Source organism: Carlito syrichta, unplaced genomic scaffold (genome assembly GCF_000164805.1).
Source record: "Carlito syrichta isolate Samal-C Ts95f unplaced genomic scaffold, Tarsius_syrichta-2.0.1 Scaffold91100, whole genome shotgun sequence".
Taxonomy (NCBI): domain Eukaryota; kingdom Metazoa; phylum Chordata; class Mammalia; order Primates; family Tarsiidae; genus Carlito; species Carlito syrichta.
In genome coordinates, this window is record NW_007035196.1 from 457,818 (window position 1) to 479,339 (window position 21,522).

General features: G+C 41.7%; 1 protein-coding gene across 1 annotated transcript in view; it reads left to right on the forward strand.

Moving 5' to 3' along the window:
* The window catches only part of CLSTN2 (calsyntenin 2), a 418,317-nt gene that overhangs the window by 333,280 nt on the left and 63,515 nt on the right, over window positions 1-21,522 (forward strand). Inside the window, exon 8 of the mRNA XM_021712857.1 lies at window positions 367-488. Coding sequence (XP_021568532.1) covers window positions 367-488 — 122 coding nt within the window. The remainder of the gene's footprint in view (window positions 1-366; window positions 489-21,522) is intronic.

The following is a 21,522-nucleotide window of genomic DNA, read 5'->3' on the forward strand; positions in this document are numbered from 1 at the left end:
GTTAAAGGAGGCCAGAGCAGGTGCTGTGATTGGCAGAGAGTTCCCTAAACCCTCCCTGAAACATTTATAACCTGAGAAATTTTTACACTGGGTCTGATGCCGTATCTGAGTACAACTTAGGTTGGTATTTAAAGCCCTGATGGCTTCTCAGCAGGAGTTTCACTGCAAGTTTTCCTGAGTCTTCCTTTTTTGTTCCAGTGAGCTTTCCTGTGTGTGTTCTAGAACTTGCATCAGAACCAGTTGTAAATGAGAAGACTGGCATGCCCATTCCTTTGTCCTTCGAACTTTGCTAAGTGAGGTAGACTTCTTGGACAGAGATTGACACAGGGATTCTTTCACTCTCCAAATCCTTTTTCTGCTTTCCAGAAATGAACCGGCACCACTATGCCCTGTATGTGCACAACTGCCGTCTCGTCTTCCTCTTGCGGAAGGACTTCGATCAAGCTGACACCTTTCGCCCTGCAGAGTTCCACTGGAAGCTGGACCAGGTATGGTGCTCGCTTCACACCTGCCCCTGCTCAGCAGGGATGACTGGTTGGATCCAGTGCTGATGGCAGAGGGGAGGCACCTCAAGGTTCTGGTTTTAGAGAACTCAGCTCAGGGAGACACAAAGCATCTTACATTCAGGATAAAAACTGCCTCCTTACAGCCAATCAGAGGTGGGGAGGGAGGGCCACACCTCCCAGCTGAGATGCTGCAGGGTCAGTGAACCTACCATGTGTGGCATGTCCATTTGCGGTGCGTTGAACTCCTAGAGGTTGGTTCTCCTGATCCTTGGGCCGTGATGATCTTTGTGAGTACATTTTTATATCATAAATGCTCTGTGTCTCCCTTTGGTGCTTTACTACCTCCTTTGGGTGACAAGAGGTTGAGAACAGGGACCTGAGGACTTGGAAATCAATGGTGACATGGAGCACCATGGGCAGTGCATGCTCTCTTTTGAAGTGGAAAATTTTATGACTCACTCCAGAGCCTCGTGACTTTTGATCACCAGGGCCACTGCGTCATACTTGTCAATGACAAAGCAAGTGTCTAATGTGAAGCCAAAGCTTTGAAGTGTCTGTTTCTGAGACCTGAGCAGCATTGAGATGGTAGACGTAGCACTCACTTCTTTGAGTGACTGTGCCACCAAGAAGTATCTGTGCAGCAAGCCTAGAGTCGGCTTTCACGTCCATTTGAAAGGGTCCAGGGACTGAGTTTTTTTAAAGGGTTTTAAGTGACTAAGAGGAAGAATGCCAGCAGTCAGAGAAGTGAGGAGGGAATGCCGCTTGATGAAACAGATGAAATGATGTGACTCTTCCTGCCTGGGGACCCAGCACCTCATATTTTTGTTTTGTTTTGTTTTTTAGATTCAGGAGGTACACATGCATGTTTATGATAAGCATGTATTCCCCAAATAGTGAACATAGTACTCCATCGGTAGTTTTGGAACCCTAAATTCCCTTTCCACCTTCCCTGTTATTGATGTCCCCAGTGTCTGTTATTTCCATCTTTGTGACTGTTTCGCTCCCACATGTGAGTAAGAACAAGCAGTGTTTGATCTTTCTGTTTCTGAGTCCGTTCACTTAGGATGATGATCTCCAGCTCCATCCTGCCCCTTCCATATTCTGAGCCAAGTACTTCTGGGACCATCAATCTTCTTTTCTTCCTCCAAAGCCCACTGTGTGTGCTACCCACCTCGCCTTGCTGAGTGATGATCGAATCATAACCCTTTCCCTTCTCCCTTCTTGTCACTCTGTCTCTACCTCCAACCTCTCCCTAACCCACCCAAGTCCCCAGGCCTCCAGGACACTGATTTCACAGTATCACTGGTAAACATTCCAGGAGGAACTAATTCATACTGAGATGGGAATTAGTGCTGCTGTCTTTCACCCCCACAGAAGTACATACATATGTTCTTGAAAACAAAGGTTCATTAACTCTATGAATGGTGGAACTCTAGGCAATGGGACAAGAAGGATGCCATGCAGGTGGGAAAGATATTTGGATGAGCCTGGGTGCAACTGCCTAATCCACTCCTGATAAAACCGAAATTGCTAGATCCCAGGATTCTAAAAAGATGACATCTTGATTAGTATATGTTCCTCTGAGTAAGGAATTCTGGATCTTACAGGAATTGTGAAATCTTGACATTGTTTATTTTATTTCTCAGCAACCTCTCAGCTATGTCCTAAAGTGCCATATGGCTTTTATGGGATGTTTTAAAATATATAATACAAATTGAAGTGAATTAAAATAAATTCCATATTGTGAGTGTTTTTAAAATAGGAACATTGCTATACTGGTCGGGATAATTATAGATACCCTGCGGCATTTTCTAAGATGGGATTCAGAAGCACTGGTGCAGGCAAATGAAGTCATAGGGTTGAAAAGTAAAAATAGGTGAAGAAGGAATTCTGGTTCTCCAGATAAAGATATAGTGAATCTAGCAATTCTAACATCTGTTCCCAAAGTCCTGAATGTAAGGAGGGGCTGAGACTCGCTGAACACTGTCCAAACTATCCCGATTCCATTGTCTACCATTCATCGATGCCTGTGCTGTGCCAGGCTCATGTGTGTGGGAGCTCCTATCTGCCCTGGTCCTTCCCAGCAGGTAATGACACAGGAGACTGAGATCCAGTAACTCGCCCAAGGTCACATAGCAAACCGCAAACCATGGCCAGGACCTGCCCTTTTCCATGATGCCATGCTGCTGCTTTGGTGTGTTTGCTGATTTAACATTTTTAAAGTTTACATTTCTAAATTTAACTGTGTGCTTTTTAAAAAAATGTAGCAATCAGTGTTATCACCAAAATGCAAAATGTTCATCATCTTGATGAAACACTATACAATTGCCAAATCTTCACTTTGCTCAGGCTCTGTTTTTCCTTGTCTTAGTCTGCTCAGGCTGCCATAACAAAATACCACAGGCTGGGTGGCTTAAATAATCAAAATTTATTTTCTCACAGTTTAAGGAGATTGGGAGGCCCAAGATCAAGGTGCCCTCCAGTTTAGTTTTTGGTAGGAGATCTCTTCCCAGCTTGCAGTCATAATCCTTAATCCAAAGACATTTGGGTATCAAGGGCCTTCTTACCGTGTTTTCACAGGACAGAGAAATCTCTGGTGTCTTGTCCTTTCCTTATAAGGAAGCATCCCTCTTGAATTAGTGACTAACCTTTTTTACTTCATTCAACCTAATTACCTCCTAAAGGCCCTATCTCCAAATATATTAGGGGTTAGGGTTTCTGACTATGTATTTTGGGGGAACACAATTCAGCCCATAACATTCCTCTACTGAAGAAATTAACCTTAAAAAATGTAAAGACTGCCTGTTGTGATCAGAGCCCCAGCTTACCTGGGCAGTCATCCCTCCCTCTGAAGGGAGCTGGCCTGAGTAAGGCATAGGAAACTTCATCCATACCCAGGCTAGCAGTTCAGTGGTGCGTATCAGCCAACCTGTGATGCTTCTTTCTCTTTATTCAGCTCCCTGTGCAAACAGAACCTTACCAGCTTTTTTGGATGTAAATCACTTGATGCCCAGAATGTGCATACCGGATAGTGTCTCCTCCCCCAGAAATCCATCGTGAATCACCCCCCTGGGTGGTTTGCCTCTCCCCTCTGCTCCCAGGCTCCCTGCAGAACTCCATCCCAATACCTATTGCACTGTATCTATCCATTTATCCTGCCTCTCTGCTCACTTTGTGCTGAGCTCCTTGGGGGGCAGAACAGTGTCTTACTATCTCCTACTCTTCAGTGCAAGTTATAGGCCTGAGCAACATTGATGCCCAGCAGTTGTTGGTATAACAGTGGATGGATGTTGAGATCAAGGAAGGGTTGGGAGGAGGGAGAAAGAGAAGAAAAACCCAGAGATTTTTCAAATATCCTGGTAATTAATGAATCTTGATTTATTTGATTTTACTTAAAAATGCTTAAATGTTACCATTTTACTCTCTGGATTGCAAATGTTGTTCTTTAACTTTGATATCTTATTTGAGGATCTTACTAGATTTACCAACAGTGGACCTAGGACTACTACAGAACCTTCTGGCCTTGGCCAGAAAGAACTTGAGCCACTCTAATATATTGTGTATATTTATACTCCTTGCCCACCTTGGGAATTCTAGAATCATAGTCTCTGTACTAATGCTGATGGGGACTCATTTATTTCTTAATCAGCCGTTTATTCTGCCAGGTTCTGTGCTGGGTACCTGGAATCAGCAGCTAAAATAGGAGTCTGCTCTCTAGAAGCTTCCTCAATAATAGGTCAGACAGATACATCAGTAGGCAATTTACAACCTCATGCAATAGGTGCTGGGGCAGAAGTGTGGGAGTTGGATGGGGAGGGGTTTCTGTGGGAGCCCATATGGGGGGCACCTAAGTCCTGAGGATAAGAGCCTGGGAAAGCCTCTAAGAGGAGACATCTGAACAGAATGTGGAACACTCCATGGTGTAGGATGGCAGAGCAGGGAGCCATTGTCAGGGAATGCAAGCTCTCCGCCTGGCAGGCACAGGCACAGTCATGAGGCAGAAGAGGAAGACTTTGTAAGTATTAGGACACACATGTGGAGGAGTGGGTGGAAATTCAATCCCAATTGGTTTTTTAATATTACATTACTGAATTGGCTTTTTACCTCCAAAGGAATGGGCCATAATCGAAGTACCTATTATTCAATAGACGACGAAGAATTTTAGGGATGGGCAAATATGAAGAATTCTAGTATGACATTCATCAAATGTATCAAGTTTAAACAAATGTAACTCAGTCCAGGTCATTCAAGGAATTCAGTGGCAGGGGCTATGTTACAGCCAAGGTCTCTACACTTCCTGTTTCTACAGCCAGGCTGGGAAGCCCAGCATCACACAGATGTATCTCAGCTTCCAGTTCCTCACGACATTGAAACCAGGCATGAAGTATAGGATGGCTCCTACACAGTGGTGTCTGGTTAGTAGGGCAGATTCCACAGCGGCATTAGACCAGCACCTTTGCCTCACACTCCAGCAGGCTGTGGTCATAATGAATGGACAGACAGATAAAGCCACAACCAGGTAAATCCATAACCAGGCAGCTCCAGGAGATATCTCTGATGATCCAGGGTATCTCACAAAAAGCAATTATAATGATGGGGTTTTTACTTATGATCCACTAATGCAAATCCCTCAAGTCTGCAGACGAAAGCAGAGGAGAGTGTCCAACTGCCAACACACACAGGAAGGGTTTCCTAATCTGCAACCCCTCCTGGCTTTAATGTCATTTGGATATGGTCAACTCAGTGGCATGAATTCTAATGACCTTCCCTTTGGACCTATTTGCCCTTGGAGGGAAACCTGCTGATGTTTTATATTATGCTCCACTTACGGGAAGATACAGCTTGAGTGACAGCCTCAATCGACCAACAGGAGCACAGGGGTTCCCAGCTCCCATGAGGAAAAAAAGTGCATCTCTGAAAAATTGCAATGAGCACATGATGTAAAAGTCAGAATCATTCAGTGGACAGTGTCTTCTCTGTGTTAGAACTTGTAATAGGCACCAAGGATAGAGAGAAGGACACAACTCTACCTGGGAAAATCTCATAGTCCTGCCCAGGTTATACCCATCTTGTGAACCCTATGGAGCATCTCCTCCAAGAATCTCAAACTCTAATAATTGTGGTGGGGAGAAGCAGCAAGAAAGAGTGAAAACATTTGACTGGGTAAAACCAGATACATGACTGGATGAATTAAAAATTCAGCTGCAATTTAAATGAAATAAAAAATAAAGATTCAGCCATCACACAGCTCCAGACGATATAAGAATCCAGGCCTGGTGCTGCACTTCCAATTGTTCAAAAGTTCGAAATCAGACTTCCATGTAAAATCGCCCAATTTTAACATTTTCTCATTAAAAAGAAACATTATTAGGCCAAACAAAATATCCTGCAATCCACCTTTACCCTCTGGGCACTGGTTTCAGATGACTGATTTAAAAACCTACCGTTGCTGGGCTCAGTGGCTCAGCCTGTAATCCCACTCCTTGGGAGGCTGAGGTGAGTGGATTGCCTGAACCTATGGATTCAAGACCCACCTAGGCACCTTGGCGAGACCTTTTCTCTACAATAAATCAAAAATTAGCCTGGTGTGGTAGCGTGCGCCTGTAGTTCCAGCTACTGGAAAGCTGAGGCGGAAGGATCGCCGGAGCCCAGCAGGTCGAGGCTGCGGTGGCTGGGAGTGGCCACTGCACTCCAGTCTGGGTGACAGAGTGAGACTCCAACTCAAAAAAAATAAAATAAAAAATAAAAACCTACTATTTTGATACAAGAAAGCCACACAATAATCACATCTCTGTTTAAGATGTTTAGATCTTCTTAAGATCCTTTGTAAAAACCTCTCATTCTGCCCCACCTCCCATAGAGAATGCTGACTCCCTATATGGGGGATACCTTGTCAGGTCCCAACAACGTCTCACCATACCCAGAAGGTTTCTTCCACCCAAGATGCTGGGGCTGATGGTAGTATTTTTCCCTCTTACATAGTAAGCCACAGGCCCGAGTTCCCCAGAGCCAGAATTTGAGCACTTTTTTCTTGGGCCAGAGCCTTTGCCTGTCAAGTCCATTTCTACTTGTATAGAATTCTAAAGCTCCTGGAAGCAGTGAAAAGTGAGTAAATCCCTTATTCATGGTGAAGGAAGAGTGTTAGAATGATGCAGAGTCAGTTTACTTGCATTTGCTCATCCAGCTACGCTGGGAGTCGAATAGGTTAGTTCAATCATTATTATAGCCAAGTGCCAAGGAGTTAATTGGAGAATGGTCAGTGCAGTTCAGACCGGTCATCTTAATGAGCAAAATAATTGGGCATTGTCAGCACTCTAATTCTGCTGTTAAAGACTAACTCTTGGCCACGTTGTCCATGTTTCTTTCAATGCAGCAAACCACTCTGCTCAGAGTGTCTGCCTGTACTCTGCCTTCAGTTATATCTGCTGCCCCTTTGGGAACCAATGTCCTAAACAGAGGCAGAGCCTCTCTTTCAGGCAGAATCCCAAATGACTTTTTCTGAGATGCCATCTGGCAGGGTTGTTCTGGGTAAATAATGCATGTCGGGAAGGGCACAAATGCAGTGACTTTCACTTGGAAATGCAAAGAAATCCTCAATTCTTTATTTCTCTATAATATATATGGGCTCCCTGACAAGCCCCAATCCTCTCAGAGTCCCTCTCTCTGCCTTCTTTCATCTTCGAGAGAGCTTTGGCTCCCATGACTTCATGATTTTGGCAGAAAAGGGTCCTCAGACCCATATGGGACATTCTGGGTCCCTCGGTCAGTGCAGAGGCTGGATTGTCTGCTCTCTGGAAAACTGGCTGCTGGCATGCTTAGACCATTTGTTCTGCTTTCATTGAGAAAGAGTGACAACATGCTGGCACCCAGCCCTGCTGCCCATTGCCTGAGCCATGCCCCAGATCCCTGCTACCTGTCTGCCCTGATTACTTGATGTCATGCCATCCACCTGGGCACCTCTGGGTCCTCTGTTAGCCACTTGCAGCAGTCAGAATAATGGCCCCCAAAGAGGTCCACCTCCTAATCCCAGAAACCTGTTAATAGGTTGCCTTACATGGCAAAAGGGTGTTTGCATATGTGATTAAGGCTCTTGAGATGGAAAGATTATTTCGGGTTATTCTTATGAGCCTAATATAATGACAAGTGTTCTTATAAGAGGAGCAGCAAGAGGGTTAGAGCCAGAAAAGGGATATGAAGATAACAGTAGAGGTTGGCATGATATGAGGCCATGAGCCTCTAGAAACTGGAAAAAGGAAGGCGACAGAGCTTCCAGAAGGGATACGTTCCTGCTGACACTTGACACCTTGACTTTAGTCCAGTGAAACTCATTTCAGACTCTTGACCTCCAAAACTGTAAAATAATAAATCTGTGTTGTTTTAAGCCACAAAGTTTGTGGTAATTTGTTACCACAGCAGTAGGAAACTAATACATCACTTGTGAACCTTGGGGAGCCCTGGAGCTGCCTCAGGCTCATAAATCAAGCCACCTCCTGTCTCCCCATACCTTATTGAGGTGACCCTGGGCCAGGATTTCTGAACAGGCACATAGACTCTTCTGTACACCAGTTTTTGTTGCCGCTGCCACAGGTGGGGCTTTAGGGGAAGGGTGGAGGGGAGACGCACTGTCTTATATTGTCCCATTCATGGCTTGCTCCTGACTCCCAGGCCTGCTTCCTCACAAGGCTTGAGACTAGGATCCCCAAGGGGCAGATTTGGGCCTTTCCTTTTTCTCCAAACCACATTCTTCCTCTAGCCTAAAGTGCCAGGTCTTCTTACCGCCAAGAGAAGTGGAAAAGGAACCTTCTGTCTTTCAGAAAGAAGCACTGAGTCCTCTGTGCTTGGTTCTGTAAATGCTACGGCAAACTTAGAAAATCCTTTTTCTCTTGACAGAGCCTCACCTAAAACCTCAAGTTAATAAAGTTGATATGAGACTAAGATTCTCTAGACAATACCTGCCCTTCTTCCAAAGCAGCACAGAAACCCACTTCCACCAGCCAGTTCCCTTTGCAGTGCACACCCTGCACCCCTGTCCTTTCTGTTTTCTGCCCCGGGGCCTGCTCTTAGGGAACAAGAGCTTGCTTGGCTCCAGAGAGCACAGTCCTGAAGCCTGGCTGTGCTATGGCCCAAGGGAGCAACCTTTATCCCAAAGAGGTGCTGGACATGAGGAGCAATTCTGGGCAACACTCTGTACTTTCTCAGGGGTCTCAGTAGAAAGGACCCCCCACTACAATACAGCAATGACCTCAACAATGCCCCCTTGGATTAGCTTTTCCTCCTTCTCTGACTCATTTTCCCAACTTCATCTTTCCTCCTCTCTAAAATCACCTCCAGTGTGGCCTCTCTGCTCTAGCTCACCCTGTATCCCAAGGAAAATTTCAGATCCATAGCAGGCAGTTAATAGGTAGTGACCACTATGGTGATTGGCAAGAAAGAGACTTCTGCAGTGTTCCAGAGGCTGAACCATGACTACAGGAGAAAGCCACCACGAGCCCAAAGTGAAGTGAACAAAAAGGAGGAAGAGGAGTTCAAAAGTTGCAGATCCAGCACTTTGGGAGGCCGAGGCGAGAGGATTGCCTGAGCCCTGGGGTTTGAGACCAACCTGGGCAACTTGGTGAGACCTTGTCTCTACAACAAATCAAGAAATGAGCTGGGTGTGGTAGCGCATGCTTGTAGTTCCAGCTACTTGGAAGGCTGAGGCAGAAGGATTGCTGGAGCCCAGCAAGTCGATGCTGGGGTGGCCATGAGTGTGCCACTGCACTCCGATCTGGATGACAGAGTGAGACTCCAACTCAAAAAAAAAAAAAAAAAAAAAAGGAAAAGAAAAGTCACAAATCAGTGTTGTCCAGTGTTGGTGGAGCTTAGTGCAGACCTGACCAATAGGAAAATCTGGTCAGTAAAAACTCCATGTGTGTCTTACTGTGACCTCAGTCTCCCCAAACCCACTGCAGGTTATACCCTTATTTACCGGCACATCCTGAGCCATTTGCTTGAAGCTGATTCCTCAGGGTGTTCTTGGATTTTCATTATTACTCAAAGGATTTCGTTTTATGTTTCTTCTGAAGAGCCTGTGCCAGAGAAGAATCCAAACTCACAGTGACCCTAGAGATACAGGGATGCCATTCTCTTCCCTGCTGCAATCTCACTGCCTTCTCCTGCTTTCCTATCCTGACTTGAAGTCAGAGGCTATGCCACTGTTAAATCCCAACAAATCAAAGATGCGAATAATTCCATATCTCTCTCCCTTTGCTGGCAGGCCTGGCTCCTCTCTGGTCTCTTTTCCCCTGACGAGCACCTGCTCAGCAATTCCTTTTGCTCTCGTGAAATAATTATTTGTGTTTTTGCCTGTACATCTGCCCAGAGGCAATGAGTGCCTGTTTTCAGTAGACATCCCATAATACATATTTAAAATCACTGTTAAAAAGAAGGAAACAATGTCAACATTAAAAACAATGTTGTTTTACTGTTAAAAAGAAGGAAATAATGTTGACCCAATTATAAATGCTTAGAAAATCAAATAACCTATTCAATAATAAATAATGATGCTTGAAACTTGGAGTGGTCCTGACAAAAGCAGAGGGAATTCAGTACCCGCACAGCTGTGTCACACTCACCTTTCTTATCTTCTTTGGGGATTGGTGCTGATGTGGGGGGGAGGAGACTCCTTGGCTTGGAGCTCAAATGTTCGCTTTCATTATATGAAAGGTATTTTTCCTCTGTCATTTCCACACTATGAATAGGCAAGAAATTAGCATACTTGAATCCTAAAATAACCAGTTCTAATGTCAACCCTTACTTAGGAGACATGATACAAAGGCATTGGCCACTATGAAGTCCCTGTGCACTGAGAAAGAGATCAAGCACTTTCCATGAGTTCTAACAAAAAGTGGTTTAAGCATAATGCCTAGGTAAGGGATGAAGAACAGGGAGCATGGTATGGTATTTCTCACATCTCTCATCTGAGAAGTGGAAGAAGCTTGTAAGAAAGGGAAGACACCTCAAAAAAACCAGAATTATCTTTTAGAGGGCAGGCCCCTTGTAGTATAAGTTTTTCCTGCTAGGTAAGTGTTCCAGGAACTCATCAGCATCAGAGTACCAGCTAACATTGTGAGAGGCTGTGTTCAGCTTCAGTGAGTTTTATTTTTGGAGATTCTTTCAACACAGTTTCCCATTTCATGATGGGTGATTTACATAAACAATGTGCAACCTGGGCTGAGTGTTCAGCAGTTTTAACCAAAAACAGCATGACCCCCATGTCCCACCCTTCCTATTTAACTGATCTTGCCCTGGAGGCTTTTTTTGTTAGTTTTCTGATGAAAAAGTCCTCAAAGGGAAACATTTTGCAAATGTGGAAGAGGTGAAACAAAAAATGGCAGACGCACTAAAAGGCATCAACATTGTTAAGTTCAAAAACTGCTTAGAGCAGTGGAAAAAGCATCTCGATAGGTGTATTGCATCAAACGAAGAGTACTTTGAAGGTGACTGAAGTTTAAACATATAAGAATAACTGCACAATTGTATATAAATAAATTCCTGGGTTTTTTGTGTCCCCCCTCATATATGACCTCAAAACATACATATTCCAAGAGGATAAAAGGCACCATGCTTGACTTGGGTGAATTTACAACCTTAGTGAATATACAAGATGACAAGAATATACTAATGTCCCTAAGTATTTAGAACCTAAGTGTTTAGAACTGGACCTTGATGGCCATCCAGAAACATTTCAAGTTTAGCTCATCAGAAACTAAGTTTCAGCATCTTGAAGCAAAGATCAGCTTGCTCCTGAGGCAAGGTGATGCGAAGGCCCTTCATCCCATAAAGAAATAGAAGCCTGGGGCTGACTTCCCAGGGAAGACCACTTCTTTGAGGAAGTCTTGAAAAGCAATAACCCTGGAGGCCCAGCGGTGAGATTAATTTGCCCTACCATCCCTGCTTACTCCCAATCTCCTATGAGTCATTTGTTTCCATCCTTAATGTCTAAACATGCAAATATTGCTGCACTTACTGCTCATTAGTTTAGCTAAAGGAAGTGCCCTTTAATTATGCCTCTAAATAATGAACCTCCTCCATCACCTTGACAATCAGTGCATACTTAGAAAGCAAGGCCTCATTATGAAGCAGCTACTGCTTTCCTTGGTTACTTAGAAGATGGTAACTTTCTTGAGGCCATAGAAATGGGAGCCAAAAGACAAACTTTGTGATTGCACTAACTCCTTGTGGTCTTAGATGCAAGAATAGCAAACTGTAAACCAGTAACATCTTACATGTGAAAGAAAAAAAGAGAAAATAGCATTTATTAAAAGGTTATTGTAGCCAGGCACAGTGGCTCATGCCTGTAATTCCAGCACTTCAGGAGGCGGAAGCAAAAGGATTACATGAGCTCAGGGGTTTGAGACCAGCCTGGGCAACATGGTGAGACCTTATCTCTATAATAAATAATAAACAAATTAGCTGGGCGGGGTGGCACATGCCTGTAGTTCCAGTTACTTGGAAGACTGAGGTGGAATGATCGCCTGAGCACAGCAGGTCGAGGCTGTAGTGGCTGTGAGTGTGCCACTGCACTCCAGCCTGGGTGACAGTGAGACTCTGACTCAAAAAAAAAAAAAAGAAAAGGCTATTGTAGGCCAATCTCTAAACTCTTGATTTGATACGTTAGATCTAAGTTGTACAGTAACTCTTGAGTTAAATCTTAAGTCCATTTTATAAATAATGAGATTGAGACTCAGAAAGATTAAGTAATTTGCCTAAGGCATTGGAGCAAGTCCACCAGTCTTCAAAACTCCATGTTGTTTTCCATTATGTTCTTGTCTTGTTGAGAAGATTTACATAGCTTGGCAGAACTATCCACCAAATTTTCACTATATTTCTTTATTTGTCAAGCGCAGCAGAAACTCACAGAAATTGTTTCCTACCATACAGTTCTTAATGGCACAGACAGACTGTACAACCTTATCTGTGAACCTGTCTGCATGGTTCAGAAGAATAAAATACAAAGTGCCATCAGCAGGCAAGTCCTTTCCACTATCTACTAGCCAATTTCCTATTCATGTTTCAAGACCATACTCAAGAGTCACATCCTCGATAAAGATTTTCCTAGAACTCTCTCTCCAATAGAGAATTGAATTTAACTGTATGGTGAGAAGCGGGGCAGAAATGGCTTTTATCATATTTTTCACACTTTATTACACTTATATGTTCACTGGTTCATTTTCCCCTTTACACTGGAACATCACTTCTTAACTTACCTCTTTAATCTCTAATACGATATCTAACATAAATATGTTTTGTAAATGCTTTTTAATTTTTAAAAATCATCTGACTGGCATATTCTGATCTTCTACACTGTGGTTTCCAAACACTGGTTTCTAGACTTACAAACACCAGTTTGGTTATCTAAATATCATCTGAGGCACAATGAAAAGAAAAGCTTTCAGAAACAAAATGGCCTTTAATAGGTGAATACATAAACAATCTGTTGTATATCCATACACAAAATGCTGTTCCACAATAAGAAGGAGTGAACTATTGACTCACACAACAATATGCATGAATCTCAAAAACATTATTCTAAATGAAAGAACCTAGACAACAAAGACTACATATTGTATGACTTCATTTACATGAAATGTCCATAAAAGGCAATTTGTAGAGACAGAAAGCAGATCAGTGGTGCCTAGGGCATGGAGTTGAAGTGAAAATCAACTGCAAATGGGCACAGATATTTTTTGGGTAATGGAAACGTCCTATAACTGGATTGTGATGATGGTTATACAACTCTATAAATTTTCTAAAAACCGTTGAATTGGACACTTACAGCGAGTGAATTTTATTCTGTAAATCATACCTCGACAAAGCTATTAAGAGTAAGAATTGAAAAAAGAGAGGGAGGGAGGGAAGGAGGGAAGACAGCCATTCTTTGAGCTTGAGGTGTTAGAGGATGAAATTCAGCAATGTCAGACTTGCTAGAAAGTGAGAGGGTCAATATCAAAAGGGATGGAGATTCAGGAAGGAATTCTAAAATCTGAACATAAACTCCCATAAAATCCCTCAAATCCTTGGCTGCTCCCTGAGCTGTGTACACATAAGGAATACTTCAGTAGCCCAGAGTAAAGCAATATCAAGGAAAGTGAAAAAAAAGAGCTAAGATTTTAGCCATTGTGCACTGCAAAGAAGATGAAATTTTAATTCCTCAAAGTAAGAAGGGCGAGGTAAACATCTAGAGTTTCCCAATGAAATGCCAGAAGAGACACACCTTAAGAATAGACTATGTGCCAGAATTAAAGAACTGGCCTAAGACTAAGGTTAAACACAAACAAATATATCCTCATGAAGTACAAAACCCAAACTCTACAAGTGCAAGGTGATCATCCAGAAATTTAACAAAAGTCAGCAATATGAGAAAATGATAGCAGAATTCAGTTTTTTTTTTTACTGTGTATTATTCACAGTATCCATTTTACAATAAAAATTACTAGACATGTGAGAAAACAGGAAAATGTGACCTATTTACAGATTTTACCAGAGTAAAATCATTCATGAGAAACAGACCCTGAGATGACACAGATGTTGAAATTAACAGAAAATAACTTTAAAGCAGCTATTTTAAATATATTTAAAAATGTAAAAGTAAGGATTGTCATAATGAATGAACCAGTAGAAAATCTCGGCAGAGAAACTGGAAACTAAACAGAAATGTAGAGTGGAAAAAGCAATATCTAAAGCTAAAGGATGGATTTAGAAGAGAAGGGAAAGGAAGAGAATGGGAGAGAGAGTTTCAAAAGGATCAAAGGACAGGGGAAAGTTAATGAGGCATCAAAGAATGAATTGAGGAAATGATGGCGGAAAATTTTCCAAATTTGGTGCAAAACATTATTGTAAATGTTGAATAAGATCAGCAAGCTCCAAGATGACTTTACAGAAAAATTTGGCCAATTCCTGGTTTAGTAGATCAAAGATCCTTTGATGTCTTTTAATAAGTTTTACCCAATATTTTGAAATGTTTCTATAGAATATGAATTTCCATGTTAAATCCCTTGACATTATTCAGATAACTTGAGGGTATAGTATTTGAGCATTCATGCATTGAGGACAAAAATTAAATAAATAGTAATTTTGTTGGTGACAAGATAGAGCACCAATATAGTAGGTAGCTTCCTTTTGCAACTCAGCAGATATTACAAGAATTCTAACAAAATTTTCTTAAGATATGTCATCAAACCAAATGCTTTAAATATACTTTAATTGTGAAATAATCAGTACACTATAGATCTAACCTCATTTTTAAATTGTTATGATGCCAGGTGGGGTGTGGTATATTGCTCTGCGGGTTTTTGATTTTGCCACAAAAAAGAATTTTAGAGCGAATCCAAAGTATAGTTTAAGAAAGAATTTATTAGGAAAAAAAAGACATAATCAAGGGAAAGCATTAGTGCCTTAAGAAAGGGTATGTGCTTGCCTTTGACAAGAACCTTTGTATACTTTTACAACAATGATTAAACAAACAATGAGCTAAGAATGAAGGTCTGCAGGTATCTGGTCACCAGTTTTGATTACCATCTCTCAACCTTTTAAAGTCACAAGGACCTTCTAAATAATGGAAGTTATGGTCTAAGTAGATTTATGCTTTTCTTAGAACATCATGTCTGTGTTTAGGGTGATTCCCTATTGTGTCTGCGATTTACTGTACTAGTAGTTCCACATTCCAGCCCACAAGGGAGACAGGTCTGATATACCTGGTCTGTCAGGTGAAGGTCATGTACGGATAAGAAAGATGTCTGAACATTTACCCTATTATAGTTTAGATCTACCTAAGAAAACCTGCCAAACTATGTTTCAGTTGCATACTACATTATATTATGGGTATGGTAATTGAATGATGAGTATTTAGACTATTTCCAACTTTTTGATATGACAATTTTATAATAAATATTCTTAGCATACATACGGTATCATATTTATATAAATATCCTTAACATACATATATCATATATCCTTAACTTATATACATTTTTATATATTGGCCTATTAGATGTTATATATAATATGTAATTAATGTCCTTAACATGTGTGTGTAAATGTTTACAAAAGTCATGTTTTCCTGGATGATCTAGTCTCAGAAGTGAAGCTTTTAAGTTAAAGAAATAACATATTTTAAATTTTTTAACATAAATTACTGGTAAATTACCCTTTAAAAAGCATTTACCAGTTTCACTTATGAGCAGTGTGTAAGAATGCCATTTTCCAGCACCGGTTATTTTTTTTTTTTAATAAAATATCAGTATTATTGCAAAAGGAAAAAAGTGAGCAAGCTCTAAGTCGAATAAATGCAAAGAAAACATCTTATCACATTATATTTATCTGCTGAACACCAAAAATAAAGAGAAAACTTTAAAACACCCAGAGGAAGAGATCTACTATATATGGGAGAAGACCAATGTAAATGACAACCAACATTTTACTGAAAACTTTGGAAAACAAAAGACAACGGAATGACAAAGGAAGTTCTTTAGATAGAAAGAAATAATATCATGATGCCAGAATAAAAAACATCCATAGGAAGGAAAGAAGAACACTGAAAATGGTAATTATGTGAGAAAATATAAAATACTGTTAAGTGCCAGTAAAGTAATAACATATGTAGATGTAAGAAACAATAGAACAAAGGATAGAAGTGTTAGATGAATTATACTGATGCAGTATTCTTAAACTTTATGTGAAGTGTTAAAATGTTCACTCTGAGAACACTGTGGTGAGATAAAGATGCATATTAAGCCTGCTTTAGCTTAGAGACTGAGAGGTTAAAGGAGTACTCAGGCCAAAAAAGCTCAAGATGTATAGGCTTCTTGAAGCAGATAGACAAATTTGAATTAGAACTTTGGTCAAGGGTAAAAGTGATGACACTGGCAAAGAACGATTCATGAGACACAGGACACACCTAGGAAGGGGGCAATGGGGCCTGAACTTTCTAGACAACACTGAAGGAAATGTGCTCTAGAGATGGCCTGAACGATGAAAAAGGGCCCAATCTCACCTTCAAAGCCTGAATTGGAAGGGCATGCTGTCTAAGCATTTAGATTTGCTTATTTGCCATGAAATAGGATTCTAGAGATAAAATTCTGAGTACCAATGAATGTAAGTTTAAGGGGTTTGGAGAGTGACCTAGGAGTGTGAAATTTGCTGCTTCAGGGATGTACACAACGGCATCAACCTTGTTTCACTGTGGACCCCTGTTACAATCCCAACAGGGCTAGAGGGCTACCTGGAATGGTGTCCTTTTTAAACAGAAAGATCACTCTCTGTTCAAATTGTTCAAGCTGGTCGTAGAAGTGAATAGGGTGAAGAGATCTGCAAAAGTGATGGTTTTAGCTATAAATCAGAGGTTTATAGGGGAAAATGATTAGTAGTATTCATGAATTAGGTGGGGTGTCCACAGAGATCTCAGAAATTATTACTCATTTGCACCAAGAGTTTCCTATATTTGTTTGGAAATTACTTTGAATCCTCATTTCTTACCTCCAAGTTTCTTTGCCAAATCAGTTTCTTAGACTAGCCTAGCAGGGATTCTGCAGTTTCCTTATAATCTTCTAAGCTAATTAAAGGTACAACTACAGTTTGACCATTCCTCCTCTTTATCAGTGGGAATGAATTGGTATTTGTCCCCAAAATTTCTTGGCTTCAGTGTCGAAAGACAAAACCAGAGAGCAGTGCTAGAACCATTCTTTTGTTTGACCCCATGGCTCTACAGGCCTATCTTCTCTTCCATAATTAGTAACTTCCCATGTGCTCATGGGAGAGAACTCTCCTCTCACAACAGGAAGGTCTAACATCTGCCTTTTTGACATTACATGAAATGTTAGATACTGAGTACCCCTTGTCCTTCTGTTTAGACTAAAAGCTTGGTATTAGCCCTCTAACATGGTCTGCTTCTGTTAAAAGGGCCATGTATCTTTCCATCAAATACAACTGTGTTGAAAGGTTTCATTACAGTCACAAAATCAAGGAACAATGATGCTATAGCTATTTGGAAACAAAGCAAAGAAAATCTTTTATGCCTAGTATCTAGACTCAAATAAAAAGTGAGCCCATAATTGAGTTTTAAATGTGAATTGGAACTTAAATTTCTTGAAGAATTATCTGATATCATCCACTTATATTTCCATTTGTAAACATACATAAAATGAGCCTTATAAGTCAAGAGCAAAAATACACCTTCTGGTTTATTCTAGAATACTAAAAATATATGTCTGACATATCTAGCAAAAATATGTCACATTGGGAACCAAAAGAAACATTTTTAGTGGGGCTGAGTGTTAAGCAAAGCCGTGTCTACACTCTGCCCCATGAAATCACACATCCATTCATTCATTCATCAACAAGTTTTGGTCAAGATCAAATTTTTAAATGAACAAACTCAGATTTCAGAGACAAATATACATTAAAGAGCTGTAAGCCGGGCTCGGTGGCTCAGCCTGTCATCCCACACCTTTGGGAGGCTGAGATGAGTGGATTGCCTGAGCCCGCCGGTTCGAGACCCACCTGGGCAGCGAGACCTCATCTCTACAATAAATAAAAAAATCAGCCGGGCATGGTAGCGTGCGCCTGTAGTTCCAGCTACTTGGAAGGCTGAGGTGGAAGGATCGCTGGAGCCCAGCAGGCGAGGCTGCGGTGGCCGGGAGCGGCCACTGCACTCCAGTCTGGGCGACCAAGTGAGACTCCAACTCAAAAAAAAAAAAAAAAAGAGCTGTAGAAGGAATTCAGGCTTTGGAGTCTCTCAGACCTGAGTCTAGCTCAGCTCTCTCTCTTATTATCTATGTGAATTTGGGTGCATCTCTTCACCTTTCTCAGCCTTGGACTCTTCATCTATAAAATGAGGATAATTATAAACACCTCAGGGGTGGTTATGAGGGTTTAATAACATAATGAATGTAAAGCAAGGTTAATGAGGTAGTGACAGGGGAGCATTTGACTCGTGGGAGTGTTTTATTGGACCAGCACAGTCCCATACACACACATGTGTGGATAGATGGTAAATAGATAGATGAAAGATAGATTGATAGAGAGATAGATAGATACATACATACATACATACATACATACATACATACATACTAGATAGATTGGAATAAGCACTGTCCTACTGCTGAATTTATTTAATGCATTCTTTCTTATTAGCAGCTACTCTATACTAGGCATTGATCTGGTGGGAGCAGGCACACAGTGGCAAACAGAACTATGACAGGCCTCTACTCTCATTATTCCTATTGCAGTCATAAAATACCATTTTCACTGAAAGATACCAGAGTTCCTTAAAGAAAGAATTGATTCCAGATTTGGGGCAAAAAAAAAATGACGATGATGACTCTGGATCCAGTTGCCTATTTGCAGGAAATATTGGGACAGAGGAACAGTTTGACTTGGAGAGATTAAAAAACAACTGGCCCTAGATCAACTGGCCAGAACACATTTGTGTACAAATAACAAGATCCAGACTGGAAAACTCTACCTGTCAAATGTCCTGGATTCTTCAACAGATAAATTGTAAAGAAAAAAAAAAAATGATGGTGCAATCTGTAGATTTAAAAAGACTTAGAGAACATAACAAAAGAGTGTTTTAATGGGCAAAACTATAGTGTCTATGGATACAGATTTAAGTGACAAACTGTAGAGAGGTGAAGATTGTAAAAGTCAGGCCGTGGATATGTTTGAGAGGAGGGAAGTGGTTGTGATTGGGATGAGGCACAGAGAAGCAGCTTCTCCATAACTGGTAAGGCTATAAGGGTGTTCACTCCATCATAGATCACTGAGTTTTTGTTTTATGTGACTCTCTATATCTTTCTTCGCAATAAAAAGTCATCTCAATGGAAGAAGCAGCAGGTGTTGAGGGTTACAGTGTACTGGAGACTTTGCCAGGCACTATGGCAATGAATGAGGCTCAATCCTGGCCCTGCTAGCTTAGAGTTTAGTGGGAGATAAAGGTGATTACAATACCATGATCAGCGCTAGAAGGGAGGGATATGCAGAAGACTATCTGGGAAGGGGCACCTAACCGAGGGCAGTGGATGGCTAAGATGGAGCAGCGGGGACAGACCTAACTGTTTAAACCTGTACCACACCCTGGTCTATTTTAAGGATACTGGGATGAAATTGACCTGGTCTTTGCTCTCAGAGAACACCAATACGGGTTCCTTGGGGATGCAGGCAGATAAACTGTTCACAGGCTAGGTATAATTTCTTTTTCTTTTTTTTTGAGTTGGAGTCTCACTCTTTTGCCCAGACTGGAGTGCAGTGGCCGCTCCCGGCCACCGCAGCCTTGACCTGCTGGGCTCTGGCGATCCTTCTGCCGCAGCCTTCCAAGTAGCCGGAACTACAGGCGCGCGCTACCATGTCTGGCTAATTTTTTTTATTTATTGTAGAGATGAGGTCTCGCCAAGTTGCCCAGGCGGGTTTCGAACCCGTGGGCTCAGGCAATCCACTCACCTCAGCCTCCCAAGCGCGGGATTACAGGCTGAGCCACCGAGCCCAGCTTCTTCTATGCATTTCATACATCTTCACCTCAATGTCTATTTAATTCCTGTCAGGTATTCTTACCCCATTACTCAGGTGTAAGGTAAATGCGGCTTGGAGAGGTTAGGGGAAAAAAAAAAAAGAAAGAAAGAAAAATGCCCTTAGATCAACTGGCCAGAAAATAGAAACACTGAGATTTGAACTAAGTCTACCAATACTTTCACCTGGGAAGTAGTGAGTCTGGGGGGTCCCTGATAGGTACAGGTGGTTAGTCTATAGGAGTGAGCAGCCCAGGCCAGGAATTAAAGAGGTTGGCAACAGAAAAGTACAAATCTTTCTACAAAATATATAAAATTTTAAAATAAACTCTTAAAAATCATTTTTATCAAGTAAAGCAGCAAAGTTGAAATATAATGAGAATAACAAGTATCAGCAAGGATGCATTACAAATATGCCGCTAGGGGCAAGTGTATTTTGGCACAGACTTGCCTGGGGATACCCTGAGGCCTGCAATCCCTTTCCCAGGTGACAGATAAGGCTTCACATTCAAATGCCCCTGGAAGAGGAAGCACAGTTGTACGTGGGATATACCTAGTGAACATACAAAGGCTTCATAAGGACAGAAGAAGAGGTGTCGAAGTCAAAGCACGAATGTTTAACAGAAAACCTTGAGTTCACATTTCACTACCCTCTAGTGGCAGATACTACTGAGGGATGTCACTTAACCCTCAGCCCCCATGTCCTCCTCTATAAAATGGGAGCTAGATGTATGCATCAAGCGCCTAATTCATGCGAGATGAGCAGTAAATTGTATTATTTTATCACTACCATTATTTGCACCTTGTTTTACCCAGTATTGGAGATCACAGTCTTGGTTTAACCAATTTCAATCCATCATGGAGAATTCCAGAATTCAGGGCTTTACAGAAATAAGAAGCTGTGTCCTCTGGTATATTTGGTTGTGCCTGGCTTACTGATTAAGTGCTTAGAATCTGGAACCTAACTTCATGGGTTTGAATCCTACCTCTGCCACTACTAGCTGTGAGTTCTCGGGAGAGTTAGCTGAGTTCACCCTGCCTCCATTTTCCCATTTATAAAATGACACTTATCTCCACAAGATTGAGAGGATTAAGTGTACCTAGTGCAACTTTCTGACTCCAGATTTCCTGCACTAAGGAGCTGGCATGGAGCCTTTCCTCAAGCTCCAGAAGAGTGGCCCCTGCCAGTCTGACTGGAGCCTTTCCTGGGCATCACGGGCTGGTCCCACCTCATGATGACTGCTCTGGGGCAATTCCTGCTTTGAGATCCTTGCTGCCATTGCAGAGGTTCTGACCTTTGCTTAAGCATTGACTCAGTGAAGCCTAAAAACATTAAAGGTTTAAGTCTTTCTCTCAAGACTGCTTTTTTCTACTGTTCGGCCTAGAGCATTGAGGGGCATGACAGACTCCATCCTAGCCACATCCTCTGGATTTCTGTTTTGTGGTTCATATGGAGTGCATACCCATCACCTCTC